Consider the following 22,955-nt stretch of genomic DNA (forward strand, 5'->3'; position numbering starts at 1 on the left):
CCTGCTAATCTTGTTGTTCAACTCTACAGTCTGCGAAATCTCCATACCAACAGTCCTGGAACATAATAGTAGGATTTAGCAAAACTATGCCCAACAGAGACCATTCTGGAGAAGTTTCCAGGGTTGAGCTTCATCAGTCTGAATTTCATGTTCTAAATCTTGCAAAGCATGTAACTCATGTCTAATTTCAGAGGTATTTCCTCTAAACACATTGGAGAATACAAATCAAGCTAAATGCACCAGAATTATGGCCCAATTTGCACCGAAAAACTTTTTCATAACGTGCACCATATTTACTATGTTTTAGACACTTTCTTCACCTTGTCCGACAGGTGGTGTGGTTTTGCTAAAAGGGACGTAATTTAGTAGGAAAATAATTTCATCTAAAATAACAACTTTATGAGCCGGAAAATTTGCCACAATTTTGCTGCAAATTTCAGCCACAAAGTAAACCAATTTGTAGGTGGTTTAAACTTAAACTACAAAGTCCAAAGGTGTGTCAGATTTACTAAGCAGCCTGAACCACTTTGATAACTCTGGCATATTTTAATAGTCTAGTCTAAGCTTGCACTGCCTAAGAATTAGATAGCATGGATACATATGCCCCATCACTGCTTCATGTGCTTCATGAGGACCCCCATATGACAGCACATGGTTCCACGGTTCCATAGGGTGGATCACTAGGCACTTGTTTACCCCAAATAGGACCTATGAAGGTGGATTTACCTTGACTGGACTCTTAGAGAAAGTACTAGAGGGTTTATGTAGCTTTGCCAAATTTTTGCTTTAGTCAAGGGATAATGCCGGATGTAATTATTCTGTGCTACTAATAGTTGCATGAAGTTACTCCTTTGACTATTTCCATATAAGTGCAGCTTATTTGTTATGTACAGTCAAAACCCTGAACAATCTGATGTCACATTCCACAAGAAAACCAAAACTGGCATGAAAAAAGACACAAAGAGATCCTGTAGTCTATCTATCATCACCTAACGTACTCTATGGCCCCAATTACCAATGCTTTCTACCGGCCACATTTTATATTTACCGTACTCTTTGAGTTATAAAATCCTATAAAACCTGATATATTTATTTGTCTCCCTTTCTACGGTGGAGTCAAAACTCCAGAAAACAGCTTTATATTTTATTGTACCATTAGCATGAAGAGGATACCAATCTGCCCAATCCTCTCAATAAAAGTAGATCGAGAGGTATTGACCTTGTAATAAAGAGCTCTTCATGAATGCATAGCAATGGCACTCTCTGCCAGTTTTTGATATGAATGGAAAAAAATATTGATTTTTACATTTTTATCTTAGATGAGTTGAAAGTAAAAAAAATAACATTTACCGTACTTTCCCTAAACAGGGAAGAGCTCTGCTCTCGTCGTGATTATGGCTCCCAGCAAATTATCTAGATTTTTTTTATTTTTTTACATATTTTCATTCTTGTAGAAAAGTTAATCCTTTAAACCATCTCTATTTTCAAACTTCTCTATATCATTTGCTTTTTAAAAATCTGGCCAATCGTATGAGTTTGCATGCCTAGAAGTAATATTCCTAGTCTTAGAACCCAAGGACTAGACTATGCATGCATATTTGTTTGATGATCGATAATCCAACACTAGCTTAGTCTTAATAATTTTCAGTAGATGTTACATAGTTACATAGTTACATAGTTATTAAGGTTGAAGGAAGACTGTAAGTCCATCTAGTTCAACCCATAGCCTAACCTAACATGCCCTAACATGTTGATCCAGAGGAAGGCAAAAAAAAACCATGTGGCAAAGAGTAAGCTCCACATTGGGGAAAAAAATTCCTTCCCGACTCCACATACGGCAATCAGACTAGTTCCCTGGATCAACGCCCTATCAAGGAATCTAGTGTATATACCCTGTAACATTATACTTTTCCAGAAAGGTATCCAGTCCCCTCTTAAATTTAATTAATGAATCACTCATTACAACATCATACGGCAGAGAGTTCCATAGTCTCACTGCTCTTACAGTAAAGAATCCGCGTCTGTTATTATGCTTAAACCTTTTTTCCTCCAGACGTAGAGGATGCCCCCTTGTCCCTGTTTCAGGTCTATGATTAAAAAGATCATCAGAAAGGTCTTTGTACTGTCCCCTCATATATTTATACATTAAAATAAGATCACCCCTTAGTCTTCGTTTTTCCAAACTAAATAGCCCCAAGTGTAATAACCTATCTTGGTATTGCAGACCCCCCAGTCCTCTAATAACCTTGGTCGCTCTTCTCTGCACCCGCTCCAGTTCAGCTATGTCTTTCTTATACACCGGAGACCAGAACTGTGCACAGTATTCTAAGTGTGGTCGAACTAGTGTCTTGTATAGAGGTATGTTTGCCTATGGGATTTTATTGGAGCCTTGAATAATTACAAAGACCAACACATTACCCCAAACTACTCAATTGGTGACAACCTGAAGACTCTTTGTTGGAAAATGCAATCCTCCTTGGTGGGATTAAGTGTGAAAAATACATAATATTCACTCTATTCCCTGATTTAGCACAAGCCAAATCCATTAAATCCTTACAAATTAGAATAAAGTCTATTGAACACAGCAATTTTGGTGGGATTGGCTGACCATCAGATGTGTATGAGGGCCTCCTGACTCTTGTCAATGTCAGGGAAGAGAAGGGTCAATGCCCGATGTGCTTGCTTTCATAAAAACCAAACCACCATGAGAGGTTTATAGCAGTCTATTTCCTCTCCTCATTGAAAAACATGAATACTAGTATTCATAATGCTAAGAGTACCGTAATAATAAGTCAAGGTGAGCGTTCCTATTAATGAGGGAGTTGGGAAAGAAAGCTGTCTGCCTAATGATAATCAGTTATCTAACTTGTACAACCAGCTACAATGAGTTGTTGGGTCTCTCCTCATTTTGCTCGTGATTGGGCACCATGAGAAACTACAGCAGTGGGGACAAGTACCATAAAGAACAGAAGATTATTTCTACTGTTATCAAAAACCCACAGGGTTTGTTTTTTTCAGTATAGTCTTTTTGTTTAGTTAGCCTCCATTGTTGTGCCTAGATACCGATCATACTTGAACCCTACCAACCTTCGTAAAAGCAAAGACTAATATATGGTAAATAAAGGGTATACTAAGGAATAAAAACCAAATTCATACACTAAAAGTGTACATCTTGACCAAATATAATTTGTACCACAGATTACAGAAATTCTGACTCTTATTGGCTCTGTCAATCGAAACGAAGACGTACAGTAAGCGATATTCCAAAATCCCAACTTATACTTTTGAAGGCCATTTTTGTAGACCTGAATTTCAGTCTAATACATGCAATAAAAGCAACAGGTGACACGTTCCCTTTAAATGAGGAGACAAGTTATTATCTTTTAATTTCAATTCAAATTTACTTCTCAGCGCCTACAGATCAAAGTTTCCTACCCCCTCCAAAACGAACAGCAAATTAAGAAAAAAGTGTGTACCGTAATTTGGAACCTACCAATAACTGTAAATATGTTGTGATACCATTTAGCATTACCGCGTGCATCTGCAATGTAATTAAAGTATAACTACAATGCAGTCGCTGTATCGCTTTTGAAATGCAGTTGTGAAAATTCAATGGCGGTGGGGATGTTGCAGTTTTGCACAGGAAATGAATGGTTTATTTCAACAGAGTTTTTCACACCAGGGAATAGATTTCATATATTCTGCTCGGTAACCCTTAAAAGTGTCAAATCGAAAAATTCATTTCTTGCTCTTTTCATTTTTAGCACTTGATCCTAACCTCCGAGAAGGATATTACTTTCTTAAAATTATTCACCCTTCAAAATAAGGTTTTACACTATAAATCTAGCTTTAATGGCTCCATGACAAATAACTTGCTAGTCTAGAATACTTGACTCTTCCCATAGAAAACAAGTCTAACTTCCCGCTGGAGTTCGCTCACCATGAATGGTGATTACTTTATATCCTTAATGCTATTAATTCAGAACTATTTTTTTTCCTGTCATTATTCTGCCTATCGGTGTGTCTGGAAGCAGTGAGTGACAGCTCAGCCACCCAATCTAGGACAGGGGCATGCTGAGCTGTCAGTGATGTCAGGTGATGGACAGCTCAGCCGTCCAATCGGAGGCTGGGGTTGAGCTGAGCGGTTAGTGTTGAATGGCAGTTCAGCCATCCAATCAGGGCCGTGCCGGAGCTTCCTTAATGTGTCTGCTATCTCAGTCTATCTGCCTTCAATTAGTGCCATTTGTAGCTTAGCTCAAGCGGTGTGTGCTTGCTTTGAACTCTGTGTTCCTATATTTCATCTTTGTTGCCTGATCTTCGACCTTGCCTCTGACCATCAGTTTGCCTTGCCCTTTTCCCTTGTTCGCTTCCTTCTCGGAATTCTGAGCTCGGATTGTGACCTGACTACGCCCTGTGCTTTACCCCTTTGTTTATGATGAGTCCTCTTGGTATCCGACCCCAAACCTCTTGGCTATCCAGCCTCACGGCTTGTCCGTGAGTAGTGACTACCATCACAGTTTCCCTGGATGTTGTTTGTTGCTCCCTATCCAATTTTAGTTATTTTGCAATTAACATATTCACAGTAAATTTACTGCAGCAGGAAAAGCCCATGGTGCAGCCAATTAATATGTTGTCAGTCCTGCTAAGACATTCACTATGGGCAGCTTGTGTTTATGGCTTTCGGTGCTCTACAGCAGATCAATTGTGTTGACTAATATAAAGGCAGTAGAAGCTATAGTTAGGGCAATACCAGTGGTATTTGAGGCTTCCAGAGGGCTCATAGCCACCGAAACAGCCTTACATCTGATGTCTACATTGGTTGTTTTTGGTCATGGCCCATGACCGCCATAAGATTTCATAACAATAGGACACATCCTCATTCACAGCTGGTTTCATGGCAATTGACAGTAGATTGCATCTCAATAACTGAAACACAGCCGATACGTAAGAATGTACCCTCATATTGCTCGTATACTGGATGACTCTTAGAAAACCTACACAGATGGTTCTTCCAGGACATTTAAAAAGAAAAAAAAGTTAGACATTAAGAAAAAGAAATCCTAATACTCAATCCCTAAACCTTGCTGTTCTTTATGAACCTTTGATCTGAACATTGTTTGGTTTTGCCAAGTATGGAACCCCCATTCAATGTAATGGTAATGTGGATGAAATTGGGTAGCCTTCACTTCATTGTATGTAGTAGGAGGTATAGTAGCCCATAAAATTTAGAAAAGTCAAAATGTTCTGACTGATTACAAAATGCTATGAGGTCCTAAATGTCATACTACCAACAGTATTATGTACTAAGTGTCAAGACAGAAAATATTAGTACAGGAAAACTCCTTTAATGTGATACAATGCTGGGCAATCATGGGTCAAAAAGTGAGGACTTGAATAGTAGCCATGGTTTTTTACTTTTTGTTTTACAGTGTCAGAGTACAAAGACCACCTGTAACCAAGAAAATAATATCATCCCCACCTTCTTCACTCATTTCTTCTTTACTGGGATATTAGACCCTTATATACACTCAGGAAACTGTTCTCTGGTCTAGATTATTGAGAATGGCTTTTGGGTGCCAGTCATTCGTCCCTACAGTCCTCCTTTCTGAATATTAGGATGGTTGGACTAGTCCACCAGATGATTCTCCAATGGATCCAGACTCCTTGAGTACCAAGTTGCAGAAGAAGACAACCCTATTTGGAGGTGGTTCTGTAGCTAATCACTTACCACTAGGGTCTATGTCTTACGAGACAATTTGTAAATATAGTTAAACAATTCGGTTAGATAGCTGTCGTTCGGCCAACACCTCTCTCCTGAATCCCAACGATATCGGCAATTATGGATGATTATTGTGTATGTCTATGTGTAAAGGGGCTATTAGAATTACTTTTTCTGTTGGGCCTAATAAACCAAACCCCAGTCCTACAATTCCTTCAAGTAATTATTTTGGCTACCTCTTGAGTTCCGGCCAACATAGTTATAATTCAGTGTATAAACACACTCTACTTGCAGTAGCCAGAATACTTAACTGTAAGAAAAATCCAATAATATATATTTTTTATTAATAAAAGACGAATTATCTAAAATGGATATTGTGACACACCTTTATAACTCATGTGTCTGTGGCTTTTTTCACATTCATAGTAGACAAAACAGTTACAGTTAGCAGTTCCTGGGAAAATAGAAGATAATTGTTCCACTGCTTTGTGTTCTAAGATTTCGATAGAAAGCTTTGGCAAAACTTTCAGTTCTGTATGCACTTATGTATTGCAGTGGTAGCTAAATCCTCCAAACAGAGGTAAACTGTGAACATAATGATCCATTAGTGAAAAGCCAGATCTATCTCTCACATTCATTGACACAGAAAGGTAAAAAAAAAAGAAAAATATGATAATATTAAATTTTGTTTGGCTAACCCACAACATTATCTCCATAGATGTTCAAGTACATATTAATGAAACAATGAATTAAGCACATAGCAAAAAAAAACCCAACATAGATCTGAAACCTATTGGTCAGGCTGTTACAAATGCAATGCAATGCGCTGCTGATGGGCAAACACCCCGAAACACGTGTTTGCAAATGGAGTTTCTGGTTTAGCTTCTTAAGTCATGTTGCAGGGCCCTTTAAAGGGTCAATATTGACTTTTAGGATTGCAAGTCACACAGAGTGACTGCAGACTTATTGATTTGGACCGGACAACCCTTTTAACACTTTCATGACCAAGCACATTTTCTCACTTTATTTCTAATTTGGGCATCCAAATAATTTTTGCTCCTTTTGTTCTAGATACCGCATATGCAGTGTAATTTTTTTATTTTATATATTTTTTTTCATATTGTTTGCAGATATTGTGGGAAAATGTAAAGGAAAAAAAAGGAAATATGTCCATTTTTAGCAATTTTTTTAAGACCATAGAAGATCACTAAAATATATTTTATATTGTGTCTTCCTCTTTCCGTAAAAATTATTTTTAAATATCAGGCAAATGTTTTGTTATTTTTTAAAGGCACAACCAAAGCAGTAATTCAGACCAGCAGAAGCTTTTATGTATTTTTATTATTATAAATGTATCTTTTTTCATCTTTGTCTTTATTAACTTACATTTTTCACACATTGTGCCCCCACCCTGTCCCCCACCTATAAAGTCACATCAGATCTTTTGAGGGCATTTCAAGATTTAAATGCCTTTTTATTACTGCTGATGTCCTCTGTAACTGAGGCTAGCATACTAGCCCCATTTACAGGGAGAATTCTGCCTTTTCATTGCACAGCAGAGCTGTTCTAGGTCTATTAGGGCTCAGCAGCTCCGGTTTCCTTCCGTCACCCAGCAATCGCATGCTATCAGCACTTCCGATACTGTGCACACAGCGAATCAATGCAGTGTACAGCGATCACGAAGGCAGAGATGGTATATTACCATCTCTGCCTTCTCTATGGCTGGTCAAGCCGTTTTTAATATCTGTCTCCTGCTTGATATCCATGCAGATGTTGACTCTGCAATGACGTTCTAAAATGTCACTGTAGAGTAAAATGCAGATCGGTCAGATGTTTTAAGACGTTGGGCAGTCACCAAATGGTTAAAGGAACGTTACTTGCAGGCAATATGGGGAGTAGATTGTAAAAGGAAATAATAAATGAATGGCTGTAGAATGTAATTCCTGTCGATAGGAGCAGATGTGACTGCCTCACCAGGAATTTATGACAAGCCAACTCGGTGGAATTGTTTATTTTGATTGATGCTCACATTTAGCAGCTACGTAGCTTTCAAGTACTATGTATCCCCGGTTCCATGCAGGAAAATTACACAGAGGATGACATCTCTATGGAAGTCAGAGCTCGATGAAACCGTACAAACACATAATGAATGAATCTGTTAACCCAATGCATAAATATTTAAAGTTCAGGCTTCGGCAGCAAACAGACAGCAAATCTTTCTCTCCACAAGGACGTGTAAGACTGTATATGACTCGGCATGCTAAACACCGCGATAATGCCTGCTCTTCTACAATTGCCAGCCACCAGCGGGAATTAGTGCAGACGTCGGCAGAATTCATTTCATAGTATTATTTATATTTGAAGGGGAATTGAATGAAGAAATATTAAAATTAGGATTTCCATGAGAGACTGTATATGGGCAGAAAATAATAACCTCACTGATCATTAACCAATATAACCTGTAGGTCATGCATTAAAGGACCAGACTGCAGGTCTTGTCTGGTCGTTCTGTGTCAGGTTGAAATGTTGGATTATTGGATGCTGGATTATCATTTACATTGATGTGAAATACATATTTTTTCTTCGGACAATGCCAAGATTTAAAGAGGTATTGTGGTAGGAAGAAGTTATCACCTATCCAACTTTTAGGTCAGTGGCGATCCAACTGTTGGGATCCGGATTGATCCCCAGAATGTGGGACTGGTAGAATAAAGCTGCAGTGCACATGATGGACCGATGATCCATTAATTTTCTATACGACTGCCATAGCGCATCACTGAGCCTTCTCTGGCAACTCCAAAGGGAATGATTGGAGTGGTGATCAAGCGTGTGAACTGCAGTGTACTTCTACACAGAATGAAAGTACCCCAGTTTGGTGATTAGTGGGGGTCCTTGCGTTGGGTCCTCCACCAGTTAATAACTAGGTGATAATAAGAGATGATCAGATCACTTTGTGAAACCCCGGTCCATGGTCCACGTCAGTACTCTCTGGCCATAGACATGAGCTACACAAATTTCCTGAGCTTGCAGGATATTCGGCACAGCAATTGATTCAACGACCAGATGTTATGCCATCTGTGTGGCGCACAGCACCAGGTAATCTCTCACCAGCCTGGCAAATTATAAGCTGACCCTTTGATCCTGGAAGGTAAGGAAATTCCTGCAGCTCCTGTCCATGGCCAGAGAGCACTGAGCTGGCCCGTGGACGTCCAATGAAGTGATCAGATCATTTCTAGTGATAACTTCTAAGTACCATTCTGTCTATCAAAGTCCAAGGAGTATCCACTGTTTAATCCCTAAACTGGTACTTTGACTTTGCTGCAGGGGCTCCAAAGTTGCATCCGTTGACTGATGGGAAATATTAAACTTATTGGTGTGAAAACCGGAGAAACGCTAGAAGAACCGAATCAACAACAACAACAAAAACATTTGTCTTGCTTTCTCATAATGGACTGGAAGCACCGCAGAAAAAGAAGCAGTCATGAGTAGACAGAACTGAATCTAGAAAGTCAAGGATAAATCACAGATAGGGAACAATTGCAAGAATACAAAGGGTGACTTAGGATGCCAGGACCACTGAACCCATCTTATGTTTGGCCCACTGACCAACCCCCAGACTAGCCAGTCAGCTGGACCTCCTGATTGTCAAAGCACTGCTGTCGTTCATTCTATCTGGGCAGCCAAGCATTTTGACCATTGGTGTGTTTTTTAGATTGTCATTTTACCTTTACTCTTAGTCAACCTGACAGTAAAATATCTCTTCTACCATATACACAGTTAGCTGTGGATTTTGGCTAAATTTGCAATACATATTAGACGAATCTTTAGCTGAAACTGTAGATGGGCCAACCATCTACTGAGGCTTTTGTCCAAGGGCATGTTAGTTTTCAATCGGTCCTATGTTCCCAAGGTACATAGGCCCTGCCAGAGGCCAAAGTGAACCTGCATGGGTATGAGGAGGTCAGGAGTAATGGCATTTGGCCACCAGCTATCTAAGGCATAAAACATCTTTAGAAAATGACCTTCAACTTAATATTCAAATTTAGTATGGGTCATCAGTGGCCATCCATGGGCCTTATATACAGGGTAATATACCCTCTATACTGAATTGTATCAATAAGTATTTATATAGGTCATGAAACTCCAAGGTGAATGTATTCATAATTCATTTGAAGACACACATTCACTGTTGCAGAACCTCTCTTCAGGAGTAAAATGAGTTTGTATTCCCTATTGATTGACAAAAAAACACCATCCTCCTTTTTCCCATGGGAAGTTTCACAACCGTGCAGAACCATATTATATATTCTACAGCTACTTAAGAACCTCTTTTTTTAAATGGAGAGGTTGCAATACACTGTATATCAGTCAATCAGTGGTTTGTGCTGGAAAAGGAACTTTAAACACAATGGACTGACAACAGACTGCTCCTTCAGGAAGAAAAAGATAGTGCCCGTCTCAGTATAATCGTCAGGTTCAGACATCAGAAGGAAGAATGTGACATTTATACAATGTTATTTAATATTGGGGTACTGGTCCTCCTTGGCAATGCTCCCTGGGAAAAAGGCATGTAAATTAGATCTCCTCCTCTCCAGCTTTAGCGGTTCCGCTTCAGGGTTTTATGGCTTCTTTAATGAGTGTCTACTGTCTTCTTCCACTGAAGGTTGTCAAATGTCAGGAATATAAATGGTCCACATGGGCAACCTGAGCACCCACAAATGTAGGACAACTTGTAACAGAACTAGAACTAGGAAAAATTAGTAAAATTAATTAGTATTACAGATCTGCTCCAGAATGGCTCCAAGCATCTAGGGCAGATCATCCCCTGATACATGTGCAAACTTATTATATGTTCAAAACTATTAATACTCCTTTTCCTCCTATTATAATAACCTCCTTCAAAATTACAAGAATGCAAATTATCATCAGAATTAACAGCCTCACCATCCACCATGGGGGACTGATGAATATTTCCTTCATTTACTAGTCTTTAGTCATTTACATATAACAAAGTTCACATTTGTCTCATTACGCAGTCTTGTAGTTTCCCATCACAGTTCCGATACTCATTCATTGAAATTACTTCTACAGCCCCTGGTATAAAACACAACTTACAAAAACTATGTGATAAAGGACAGATGATAGCTTATATAACGATTCCCTAATGTAATAACAAACTGGGTGAGAAGGGGTCAGTAGTCACTTCGACCATTTTTGCCCTTCTAAACCTATACCCCATTCGGGACATTGGCTAAACACAATCCACTCAATGTTCCATTTCTCTCAGTCAGATGTAAAGTTGATCAGAAAGATTTGTGGAAACCTGATTCTGAATTCAAGTTGGTATTCTGTGGCATTTGGACCAGAGCAGAGTTAACTTCTTTCAACCAGGGATGTGGAGTCGGCAAGTTAAACCTCCGCCTCTAACTCCTCAATTTTCCTGACTTCGGACTCCAGTACTCAGACTACACAGCACTAGTCACTACTGAGCGTGTACATAAAGTGCAGCATGGATTCATCTCAGCTACAAGCCTAGATCTTTACATCAGGAACAGAACAGACATTTATAGTAGATTTTATAACTTTCACAAATTATTATGAAAACATTTACAGCAACGGTACCCATTTTATTTTCTCTTTTCCCCTGAATGACACCTACTGCTTTTGATTGGTCAACATCATTCAGGAGAGGAAGTACACTCCCCCTTGATAAGACTCTAATAGCAATGCCCTAGACTTATAAATTATAACTAGTAATGAGCGAGTGTGCTCATTACTCAAGATTTCCCGAGCATGCTCCAGTGTTCTCCGAGAATTTGGGCGTGCTCGGAGATTTAGTTTGTGTCGCCGCAGCTGCATGATATGCGGCTGCTAGATAGCCTGAATACATGCAGGGATTGCCTGTTTGTTAGGGAATCCCCACATGTATTCAGGCTGTCTTGCAGCCGCAAATCATGCAGCTGCGGCAACACAAACTAAATCTCCAAGCACGCCCAAATATTCAGAGAACACCCGAGCATGCTCGGGAAATCTCGAGTAACGAGCATACTTGCCCACCCTAATTATAACCTAAATTTTACATGCTAATATCTCTGCAATGGAGAGGAGAAATACAAACTATGTTTTATTCAGCTTTGCAGCCACTATTCCATGATGTGACCAGTGTAGCAAAGCCAGGTAGGACAAGGTTAAATCCCAACTCTGCAGGGGTTGATTAGAGGCACCTGCATGGTTTTTTACTAGAAGTGGGAAGTAGGTTCACTTGGTGTGCAGTGTGTTGAGGAAGTGAGCAGTGTGTAGATTCTGCTGGGAGCTGCAGAGGACCATTTATTGCAGACTAATCTAAACCAGATGAAGTGCCAGGATTGTCGCACGAGTGAGAGACAGTGGTCTGTGACTTGGAAGACCTCTTGGTGCTAGTCTCTCTAACAGAGAGAGCTGGACATTTACCTGAACGGGTGAGCCCACATGTGCACGTACCTGGACTGTTTATTTTATTCCTTTATGCCGGAGAAAGGCTGTTTGCTTTTCATTGTGCTGGAAGTTTAAGCACTTTAATAAATCTGTCTGCTTGGACAAAAAACTGCATACCTGTGTGAACGTTGCCTAACGCCTACCTAAGCGAAACCCTACACCAGCTTAACATGCTCAAACTGGTGAAAGGTCATCTTTAATAATATTTTATCACAAAAGAATTTCTTTATGTCAAGTTGTTTTTCTGCCTAAAAATATGCCCTTCCATGTGTGTGCCCAAAGTGACATCCGACTTCGCAATCTGCCAAACACCAAATTGTCCCAGGAATCGGATGTCAGAAATTACACACATATAATACACCAACACTAACGAAAACAAAGCTAAAGATACATGACAGTAAACTGTGGTCTGCAAATGACAGGTTTATGTAGACCTCAGTTCCCAACTTTGCTTCTACTGGCCGCAGCAGAAGCCCCATGCATTGTACTACTTGACACTCTGCAAGCCCATATACACAGCAATGGTCTTCTTTTGTTTTGGGTTTTGCTGCTCATCATGTAATATTTGGACATATATTCTACATTATTTTTTATTATTTAGTATTTTATACTGTGTGTTGGTAATTATATTACAACATTTTCCCATACAAAGTTGAACAACAATCACCACTGGCCATATTTTCTTTTTCCCACTCGTAACCACTTATAATGACCAATGTACACAAATAAACAAGGAGTATTCAGTTTGGCCAGGAGTGGTTTTATAATATGTGCACCAAATACAGGTCACTTACAAAACTATGTGCTTCATATCCACTTGCCATATGGGTGAAAACTGCATAGCAAATCGGTGGCAATTCACACGAAGCCTGGTGCATGTGTGTCGAGGGGGCACAGACTGCTACATGTGGGTCACCCTAGTAAGTGACAAATTATATAAATCACCAATAAATAATGCAAAAAAAAGCTCAAATATAGAAAACTAGGCTTTAGTGCAGAGTCTAAATGCCAATAGCCACTTATTGTCTGTTGCACAACTCCTTAAATAATAACTACCATAGTCCTTTTTTTCTCACTAAATCAATAATACGTGCAAAGGTAATAAACTTTGTAAAACAACTTAGAGAAAAAATAAATAATTTCTCATTCACTCTCAAAAAATGCTCAAATCTGTCTACAGTTCTGTCTTCAGTGAGGGATCAGATTATAACTGCTGCCTATAAAAATGTATAGACAAAAGAGGGAAGAAACAAGAGCAGAGAACGACAAAGTGTAGAGGCTTCTACTGCAGAGAGAAAACTGTTATGTTAGTCACATAATGGTCAGAAATAGTGTTATTCCTCATGTATCAACACATGACAGCTTCTTCTGAAAAAAAAAGTCACCTGGAAGTGCAGTAAGTTTATAAGTTATCCTCTTCCCCTAGGATGGGCAACAACTTCATAACTGGGACTCTGACCACTGGACACTCACTGATCCTGAGATCGAGGCTTTGCAGAACCCTGCCTTCATGAAGTGGAGTTTAAGCATACGCACCAACGCTGCAATCTTCTCTATGGGATTTCCAGAAAAGTGTACTTAGCCATCTGCACTTACTGTAGCTACCTCTGGAAGTAACAAATAGACTGACTGGAGTAAAGGTGGGCAAGATTGACCTCTGCTCCATTTAGACAGGTGGGTTTCAGGTTGGTGAAAAGTCGCAGTGGTCAGTAAGTTATCATAGGATAGAGAATCACTTATAAACTTGGTATAAACCCTTTAATGTGTAAAGGGATATTTTAGTTTTTTATAACGATAAGTTGAACAATTTTCCAATATATTTTCTGTACCAATCTCTTACAGCTTTAAAAACCTCAGCTTGCAGACTTACGATAGGAATCTTCATTGCTTGCCTCCATGAGACATATAAATCAGTAAGGCTATGTGCACACGTTGCGGATCTGCAACAGTTTTCCATGTGGTGTACAGTACCATGTAAACCTATGGAAAACCAAATCCACTGTGCACATGCTGCGGAAAAAAACGCGCGGAAACGCAGCGTTGTTTTTTCCGCAGCATGTCAATTCTTTGTTCGGATCTGCAGCGTTTCTGCACCCATTGACTTCCATTGTGTCAGGCCAAACCGCAGCAAAACTGCAGGTTTAAAAAAGATTTGCGGTTTTGCTGCGGAGTTGGGTGCGAGAAACCCTGCAGATCGGGATGGGGAAGAGTGTGTGGGCGGAGACTTTGTGTGTGTGCGGTGAAGAAGTGCATGTTTGTGTGCGGGTGTTTGTGTGTGTCTGCGGTGGTCTGCGGGGCTGTGTGTGTCTGTGTGCGGGGATCGCGGGGCTGTGCGGGAATCGTGGGGTTCTGCTACAGTTCTGCTACAGTGACAGGTAGCCAAATGATGGGACAATATAGTCCCTTCATTCGGCTACTGTGTTTAAGTATACAAAAAAAAAACAAATACACACATATACAGAACATACAGTACATAAAATATACAGTGCATACAGTACATACAACATACAGAACATACAACACACAACATACAGTACATACAACATACAGAACATACAACATACAGAACATACAACATACAGTACATACAACATACAGAACATACAACACACAACATACAGTACATACAACACACAGCATGCAACATGTCTTTTTTAACTCTTTCACTACTATAGGATTAATAATGGATAGGCGTCTTATTGACGCCTCTCCATTATTAACAGGGCTTAATGTCACCTTACAATACAAAGGTGACATTAAACCTTTATTACCCCATATTCCACCTCTACACGGGCGTGGGAAGGGAGGGGCTAAGTGCCTCTAGGGGGAACCCACATCATTTTTTTTAATAGCCAGTAAAGGCTACACAGACAGCTGCAGGCTGGTTTTCATAGCCTGAGAAGGGGCCATGGGTATTACCCCTTTCACAGGCTACAAATATAATGCCCCCGGCCGTCGGCTTTCACCCTCTGGCGCAGAAAATTGCACTGGAGCCCACGCCATTTTTTTCCCATTTTTTTTTTTCAAAAATAAAACATTGTTCATTAATAAACATCGACCTTGCTATTATATATATCTATAGAGATAGATATGGATATATCTATCTATAGATATATATATATATATATATATATATATATATATATATATATATATATATATATATATATATCTCTATAGATATATTTATAGATAGACAGATAAATCTATAGATACTTAGATATATCTATCCATCGATCGATCGATCGATCGATCGATCGATCGATCTATCTATCTATCTATCTATCTATCTATCTATCTATCTGTCTGTCTGTCTGTCTGTCTGTCTGTCTATCTATCTACGGTATCTATCTGTCTATCTGTGTGTAAAGGACTGTGGGTTGGACAAATGTAAAAGAGGAGCTTGGACAAGAAATTACATCACAAATCTTTTTTTTTGTTCAATAAGAGATCTTTATTAAGCTTTCAAAAATGCATACAAATCTGCATAAAAAAGGCGTAAAAAAATGCATCAAAACAGCACAAAAAATGCATCAAAACCACATAAAAACCGCACCTGCGTTTTGTGCCAAGAGGTGTGAATTCAGTGCGGGAAAATCCGCAACGTGTGCACATAGCCTTAATCTGATCATAATCACTGATGGGCAGACAGTCGTCTGACTAATAACAAGACAGGGCTTTGATAACTATACTGACTGTAACGAGCCTGTAAGGGCTCATCAGGTAAGGTGGATCGTGTAAGCCCCAGGTCAGAGAGGACATATGGACCCCAGGCGTTGATGCCAAAGGTGGAAGGGACATGGGCAGCGAGGACTCGACACATTTGGGAATCTTAGGAGCTGCAGGACAGATAAAGTGGAACCCAGTAGTGATGGAAGCAAGAGAAGCATAGCATGCACAGATGGTGGAGCACACCAAACAGGAGGCTAGAGAAGCAATCCCGAAACACAGATGAGTGAGTCAATGGGCCTTAAATAGGTCTACATTGATGACATAAATAAACCACACCAGGCAACCTGCAAAGCTTGAAGTGGAGTATAATGTGGAGCACAACAGAGGGCAGGGCACCCAGAAGAAGGGAGTAAAGCCTGGGCTACCTAGGAGAAGGGAGAGAAGCCTGGGTGACCCTGGAGAAGGGCGAGAAGCCCGGGCGACAAAGGAGAAGGGAGAGAAGCCCGGGCGACCCAGGATAAGGGAGAGAAGCCTGGGCGACCCAGGAGAAGGGAGAGAAGCCCAGGCGACAAAGGAGAAGGGAGAGAAGTCCGGGCGACCCAGGAGGAGGGAGAGAAGCCCGGGCAACCCAAGGGAAGGTAGAGATGCCCTGGCGACCCAGGAGAAGGGAGAGAAGCCCGGGTGACCCAAGAGAAGGTAGAGAAGCCCGGACAAACTAGGAGAAGGGAGAGAAGCACAGGCAACCCAGGAGAAGGAAGAGAAGCCTGGGCGACCCAGGAGAAGGGAGAGAAGCCCGGGTGACCCAGTAGAAGGGAGAGAAGCCCGGGCGACCCAAGAGAAGGTAAAGAAGCCCAGACAACCGAGGAGCAGGGAGAGAAGCACAAGCAACCCTGGAGAAGGGAGAGAAGCCCAGGTGACCCAGGAGAAGGGAGAGAAACCCGGGAGAAGGGAGAGAAGCCCGGGCGACCCAGGAGAAGGGAGTGAAGCCGGGAATGCCAGGGACAGGTATGTAACAGAGCCGTACAGCTGTTTGTTACTCACATGACCAGAGGATAGATTTCTATCTGCTGTATGTAAACAATGATGGATCCTGTTTAATGACTGAAAGCAGAGATTTTTAAATACTTGAGGAATTGATACAGCAAGTATAATGGAAAAATGTTTAGCTTATTATTTTGTAAAAAAAAAAATAACATTTATGTGCTAAAACCGGAAAATCCCTTTAAGCACGGTGCCATCCATTATTACTCAATCCCTTTAAAGTGGTAACTAATGATTAGGTAATTGCTTAAGTTCATCTCTTAACCCAATGAAGACTGACAGCGTACAATGAGCTCAGACTACTTGTAATTGATTTACCTTGCAATGCGAGTTAGTACATTAGATGATCTATGATCTTACAATCTATGATCTCATAGATTGTAAGCTTGCGAGCAGGGCCCTCATTCCTACTGGTATCTGTTTTGAACTGTGATTTCTGTTATGCTGTAATGTCTATTGTCTGTATAAGTCCCCTCTATAAGTTGTAAAGCGCTGCGGAATATGTTGGCGCTATATAAATAAAATTATTATTATTATTATTATTATTATCTTGTGTATGAGGATGATCTGCCGTCAATCATGGCGACTCACACCCAGAACTACAGTCCCCAGAGAGTAGACTATGTGTGGAGACATGGCTGCCCTGACCTATGGAGGTTCTCTCTGGGGGAAATCAATGTCTCTATTCTTCTAAAACAAGGATGATATTATTTTACTTGAGAACGGCTCTCTTGAGTCAGGTTAATCATAAAGTAACCAGCAGAATTGCAGGTCAGGCTCGGCACAATGCGCCTTGTCAGCTCACAAAATTGGAATGCAACTTTATTGCTTTAAATAATGTGTCCTGTATTACAAATTATTTTTTTATGTACAGCAACAAGACCCGGTAATATCCACAGCATAAATATAGAAAAACTGTACAGATACTGGTAAAGAAAAAAAAAAGATACGTTATATAAAATCAATGCCTATAAAATGCCTAAAAATCTTATTAAATAAATAGCTAAATATCACTTTTATAATTCCTCATGTTAATGGGATTGTCCATTACTAGGAAAGCCTAGAACAACCCCTTCTTATTCCTTGCGGCGATAAAATAAAAACCCCTATACTCACCTCCCGTGCCGGCACCATTCCAATGGTGTTGGCAGTCGCGTTCCCTTGCTTCGTTGTAAGGACGCGTGAGCCGGTGCCCAATGAGTGATGTCATCACTGTCCCTACCTTCTCACAAATTTAACATCAAGAGGAAGTGATTCGCCTGCCTGGGCCATGGGGTACTCGGCATCGGGTCCGGTCTTAAAGGGGATGTCACGGTGGCTGCGACCCGGTCCGTGGCCCTGGGCGCCCAATTAAAGGAAAAGTCTTTTAGGGGTTTTATGAATAAAGTTTGTGACGCCACCTGTGGTATTCGGTCAGTAGGGACCGACGCTGCTTAAAGGGGTCCTCTGGAGTGATGGTATGGCAGCAAGATGGTATAACTTCCCACAGATGAAGTAGGTCCCCAGGGCTCCCAGTGTATGGTGAAGATGGGTGGTGTGATGAAGAACGAGGACACAGGTTTGCAATGTCTTTACCTGGTTTACAGTAGGCTTCAGGCAGCCGCTGTCCAGGGCACCAGACAACAGGTACAGGTACAGGCAGGGTCCGGCCGGCTTGGAAGCGAATACAGAGTCTCCATCACCAGGTGGAGATCAAAGCCTTCCTCCAAGTCCAGTAGTGTTGTAGTCCCTTACTGCCTAAGGCTTCCAATAAGGTCCTCACAGTTCCTCTCCGTCCCCCATAAAGGTTAGGACACAACCCGAATGACAGGTGCACTGGGCCTTTTTACAGGGTCTCTATCATGACCCGGGCCCTATAGATATCACCGTGTCTCCTGGGTATCAACGCGGACAGGTGATGTACAATCCAGCTGTCCGGCCAGTTTCAGTTATGCCACTATAGAGTTCGGCACGGCTACCGTAATCTGCACTAGCCAGGGAGGTAGCCACTTCTCAGCTCTGCTTCACTGGTGTTGTTCTCCTGCGCTTTCGCCCTCCTGCACTCTTTCTACAAGCTGTTCTTCCTTTCTGTTTCCTTCTTTCTCTAGGAGCTGTAGTACCTTGGACTACACGGCCCCTTCAGACTTTCTGGCACTCACTGCCATCTGCTCTCTTCAGGTCCCGACAGTCTGCACTGCCTGCTGTCTGGGACGAACTGCCTGCTTTCTCTCCAAAACCAGAATATATCAAGGGGAGTACACCCTGAATCCGGGTTCAGAGCTCCCCCTTCTGGTCTGGAGCGTGAACGTGTTGTATGTAGTGTTTACCTGGTGAAAGATATCCTTCATCGCTTCCAAGCGTGACACCACTCTCCCCAAGGGGAAAGCAATTCCACTGTGACAACCAGGACTCTGGGGCGTCACAGAAGTCAGAGAGTAGCCACAGCCCTGGCTTCCTGTAGATGCTCAATAAGTCCGAAGACGGGGATAGGGACGCCAACACTAATCGGTTGCAAGCCTCAAATGCCATAACATCGACACGAGAACTCCGGAAATGCAAGTACAGACACCGTTGGAATGGCACCAGAACTAGAGGTGAGTATAAGGGGTTTTATTTTATCAGAAGCAAACATTCAGATCGAGAGGGGGTTGTCCCCGTTAACTACTCTAACAAACGACTCATTGAGATGACTAATTTATAGGCATGTGCTGTTCAGATGTGTCGTACCACACAAGGATGGCTAGGGGCACAAATTGTGTCATGTTCTAAAACATACCATATTACATAGAGGGGCACCAAAGCTCCACTGGCTGCCATGCTGAAATTGAACTGATGGCTTTGGCAAGTGCAAATGATCCCAAATGCAGCAACCAAATTGAGCTTTTAACCCATCCTACCATTCTATTAATTCCTCTGCCCTGTCAGTTAATGCAATGGCAGCCTGTTCACTCGAAAAGTTCCAAACTATAGGGCTTCTCTTCACCTATAATGTTATCCACTCTACGTACTCTATAACATAATGTACATATCTACTTCACCTTCGTGCTGTGTTTTTCTATCAACCTATTATTATCCTATGCCAATATACAAAACAATCGAGAAGATTTAATCAGTGCTGCACCTAAACACTGGATTGCTCTTCCTCAACTAAACCCCACTTGTTTAAATGTAAGGTTGTTTTTTTATGATCTTTTCTAAAAACACTACACACTCGAACTGGTTTGTACATTTCCTCGGATTACTAAGTCTAAATATTTCTTTACTAATTCCTTCTGCCTTCATGTATCTCATCTCTCAACACTTTTTATTTGAGCTCTCATGGATCACAAATGGCTCATTGAACTCTGTGGCTAATCCACTGTACCAAACAAGAATTTCTTTCCATAGTGTCTGGAATGTCATTCCTCTTAGGCTGTAAACTCAGAGCAGCAGGGCCTCTCATTGTGTTTCACAATGTATATATATATATATATATATATATATATATATATATATATATATATATATATATATATACATGTATATATATATATATATATATATATATATATATATACATATATATATATATATATATATATATATATATATATATATATATATATATATATATATATATATATATATATCATACATACTTTCTGCTTTGTTGGAATTGAGCACGTTGCATCTCCCGATTGCAAAATTTTACAGTACTATTAGGCTGGGATGCCTAGACTCAAGATTGTTTTTTTACTGAAAGCTTAAAATAGTATAAAATAAATTGAATAATATTCACATTCTCTGGGCTGTGCACACGTTGAAACAGAAGCTTTGTGATGAGATGCATAATTCTCGGGGGTCTAGTGCACGACCAGTAGGAGGCTGAAGACCCACAGCCTCACCGATCTGCAGGCAACTCACCTGCTAAATTTGAAAAATGCTATACCCTCTAAGATACCTGATAAAAATGAACAACAACATTTAGAAAATACTTTTGGTAATAAACTGGACATTTCCTTTTAATAAAGAATAATCATTAACAATCATACTTTACCATTCTGTCAACACACTAGAGGCACATACCCTTACATAATGCATTATGCATTTTTTTTAGATGCAGGAGAGGGCAAGAGAGAGCTATTGGCTACTAAATGCCAGTATATTTGCAATTATCTAAAGAAATAAAAAGTTGAATAATTTACATGTTTAACCTAAATATGACCTCTCTTTTGCTGGCAACCAATCATTATCATGTCCCATATCAAAAACACTCACCTGTGCTGCAACTGATTTCTAGATTGCTCTTCTTTGACTAAACGAAATGTAAGGTCAATTTTTTGGAGCGATTTTTAAAACCTCTACACAGTCTAATTAATTTGTCTGTCTTTTCAGATTACTAAGTCTAAATATTTCTCTTCTAAATCCTCATGCCCAAATCTTTGAGCCCTGTTGATTACTACTGCTTGAGGGACATTCCACCTAAATGTATTTTTTTGTGTGAAGGCATGTAAAACTTAAATTAAAGATAAATTCAGTGGGCATCTGGTTTAGGGCTCTCAATTAATCCCCCAAAAATTACTATAGGAAATGAAAAATTGCTCCAAAATTATGAAAAATGATAGACATCTTTGTCTGTTTATCAAATGACGGTACATCCAGCCTCAGTGACCACAGGGTCTTGCCTTCTCACAGACCATACCGTGGTGGTCAAATACAATGATTAAAAAATAAGATTAGCGAAACCAAATTACCTTCCAAAGAACAAAGTCTGGTCACTTTCTCCGGCATCAGTTTCCCTTGTTTATGTTGGCAATAGACCTCAGCAATTTCTTGGCGACACTGTTTTGACTTAGCCCGAGAAAGTGCTGATATCGCCTCTTTACCGGTGATCTCACATTTCGGGGGTAGCTCATACTTTATTTCAGGGGAGCTGTTTCCAGTCTTCTTGGAATGGTGAAGCTTAGTACTCCTATATCCATCCTTTAGGCTTGTCGAAGTGAGGTTCTTGGAAGGGACACCTACATAATGTAAAACTTCATTTGAATTTTTTTCAAGCGGTGAATTTTCTTTCAATTTTTCTTCAAGGGCTAACTTTTTTTTTAAATGCTCCTTCTGCCTGCTTAGAGGCTTCTTCCCTTGCTCCGTCTGGTGCTTATGCCTTTGAGTCCTTGGAGCAAAGTTACTGTTATCAATATTTTCAAAGTCTTTTGGAACTGAATTCTCATTATTGCTGTCTGTCCGCATTTTCTCCTTCGGGCGGTGTGAAAAATATCCGTCCTACAAAGAGAGGAAATTTGGGGTTTAGTGTAAGTATACTTAAGACAAGAAGACCCATCTTGAGCAAATATTTCTCCATCCTGTTCTGATTACACTAGATTTATAGTCATAAGGTTGAACAACAATATCACCAATTCTTTTTTTGCTCCAAAATAAAATACCCTGTCTACAGATCCTAAGAATTCAAACAAAGCCTTTGTGTTGTCTGATCTTGCCGTCATGGGTCACTTTTATCTTCTCTCTCTGAGGGACTACAGAAGAGGAGGCTACCAGAAGTGAAACACATGACTGCAGGATCAGACTACAAACAAAGCATATTTGTAGTCTGTAACCATGGAGTCTCACAGAACTGCACAGCTTCTAAGGGCTGATAAGAAGCAAGCGCCAGAATTCACTATTGCACATTTTCAAATTGATCTTCTGAAAGCATTCACGGTATATTTATTACATGTTATCTAACTGCAGTGGAAACAATTGTCTATAGTTTTAGGAAAAAAAAGATTAAGGCTATACTTGCACATTGCTGTGAGTGTAAAGGTGCACTCAAACATCAGTGTGAATGTCAGTTTGCTGCCCGATTTGGCTTGCTGCCAACTGAGTAGGTCATGCAGACATACGTGCAAATCAGTCCGATCTCGTACTGCAATCCATGGACTGGGTGCAGCTCTCCCGACCCAAGCCTCATAAAAATGCACAAAACTGTCATGCACCAGTCATGGGACTCGCAGAAAGTCTGTGCGTTGCGATCTCAGATCGGACCAATTTGCACTGACGGTTGCATGAGCCCTTATTCTGAACCTCAACATAGGAT

The 22,955-nt window shown here is 40.5% G+C and overlaps 1 protein-coding gene across 1 annotated transcript in view; it reads right to left on the reverse strand.

Moving 5' to 3' along the window:
* Window positions 1-22,955, reverse strand: part of XYLT1 (xylosyltransferase 1) — a 309,757-nt gene that overhangs the window by 122,020 nt on the left and 164,782 nt on the right. The window contains exon 2 of the mRNA XM_077275109.1: window positions 21,619-22,144. Coding sequence (XP_077131224.1) covers window positions 21,619-22,144 — 526 coding nt within the window. The remainder of the gene's footprint in view (window positions 1-21,618; window positions 22,145-22,955) is intronic.

The sequence above is a fragment of the Ranitomeya variabilis genome, chromosome 7 (assembly GCF_051348905.1).
Source record: "Ranitomeya variabilis isolate aRanVar5 chromosome 7, aRanVar5.hap1, whole genome shotgun sequence".
Classification (NCBI taxonomy): Eukaryota; Metazoa; Chordata; class Amphibia; order Anura; family Dendrobatidae; genus Ranitomeya; species Ranitomeya variabilis.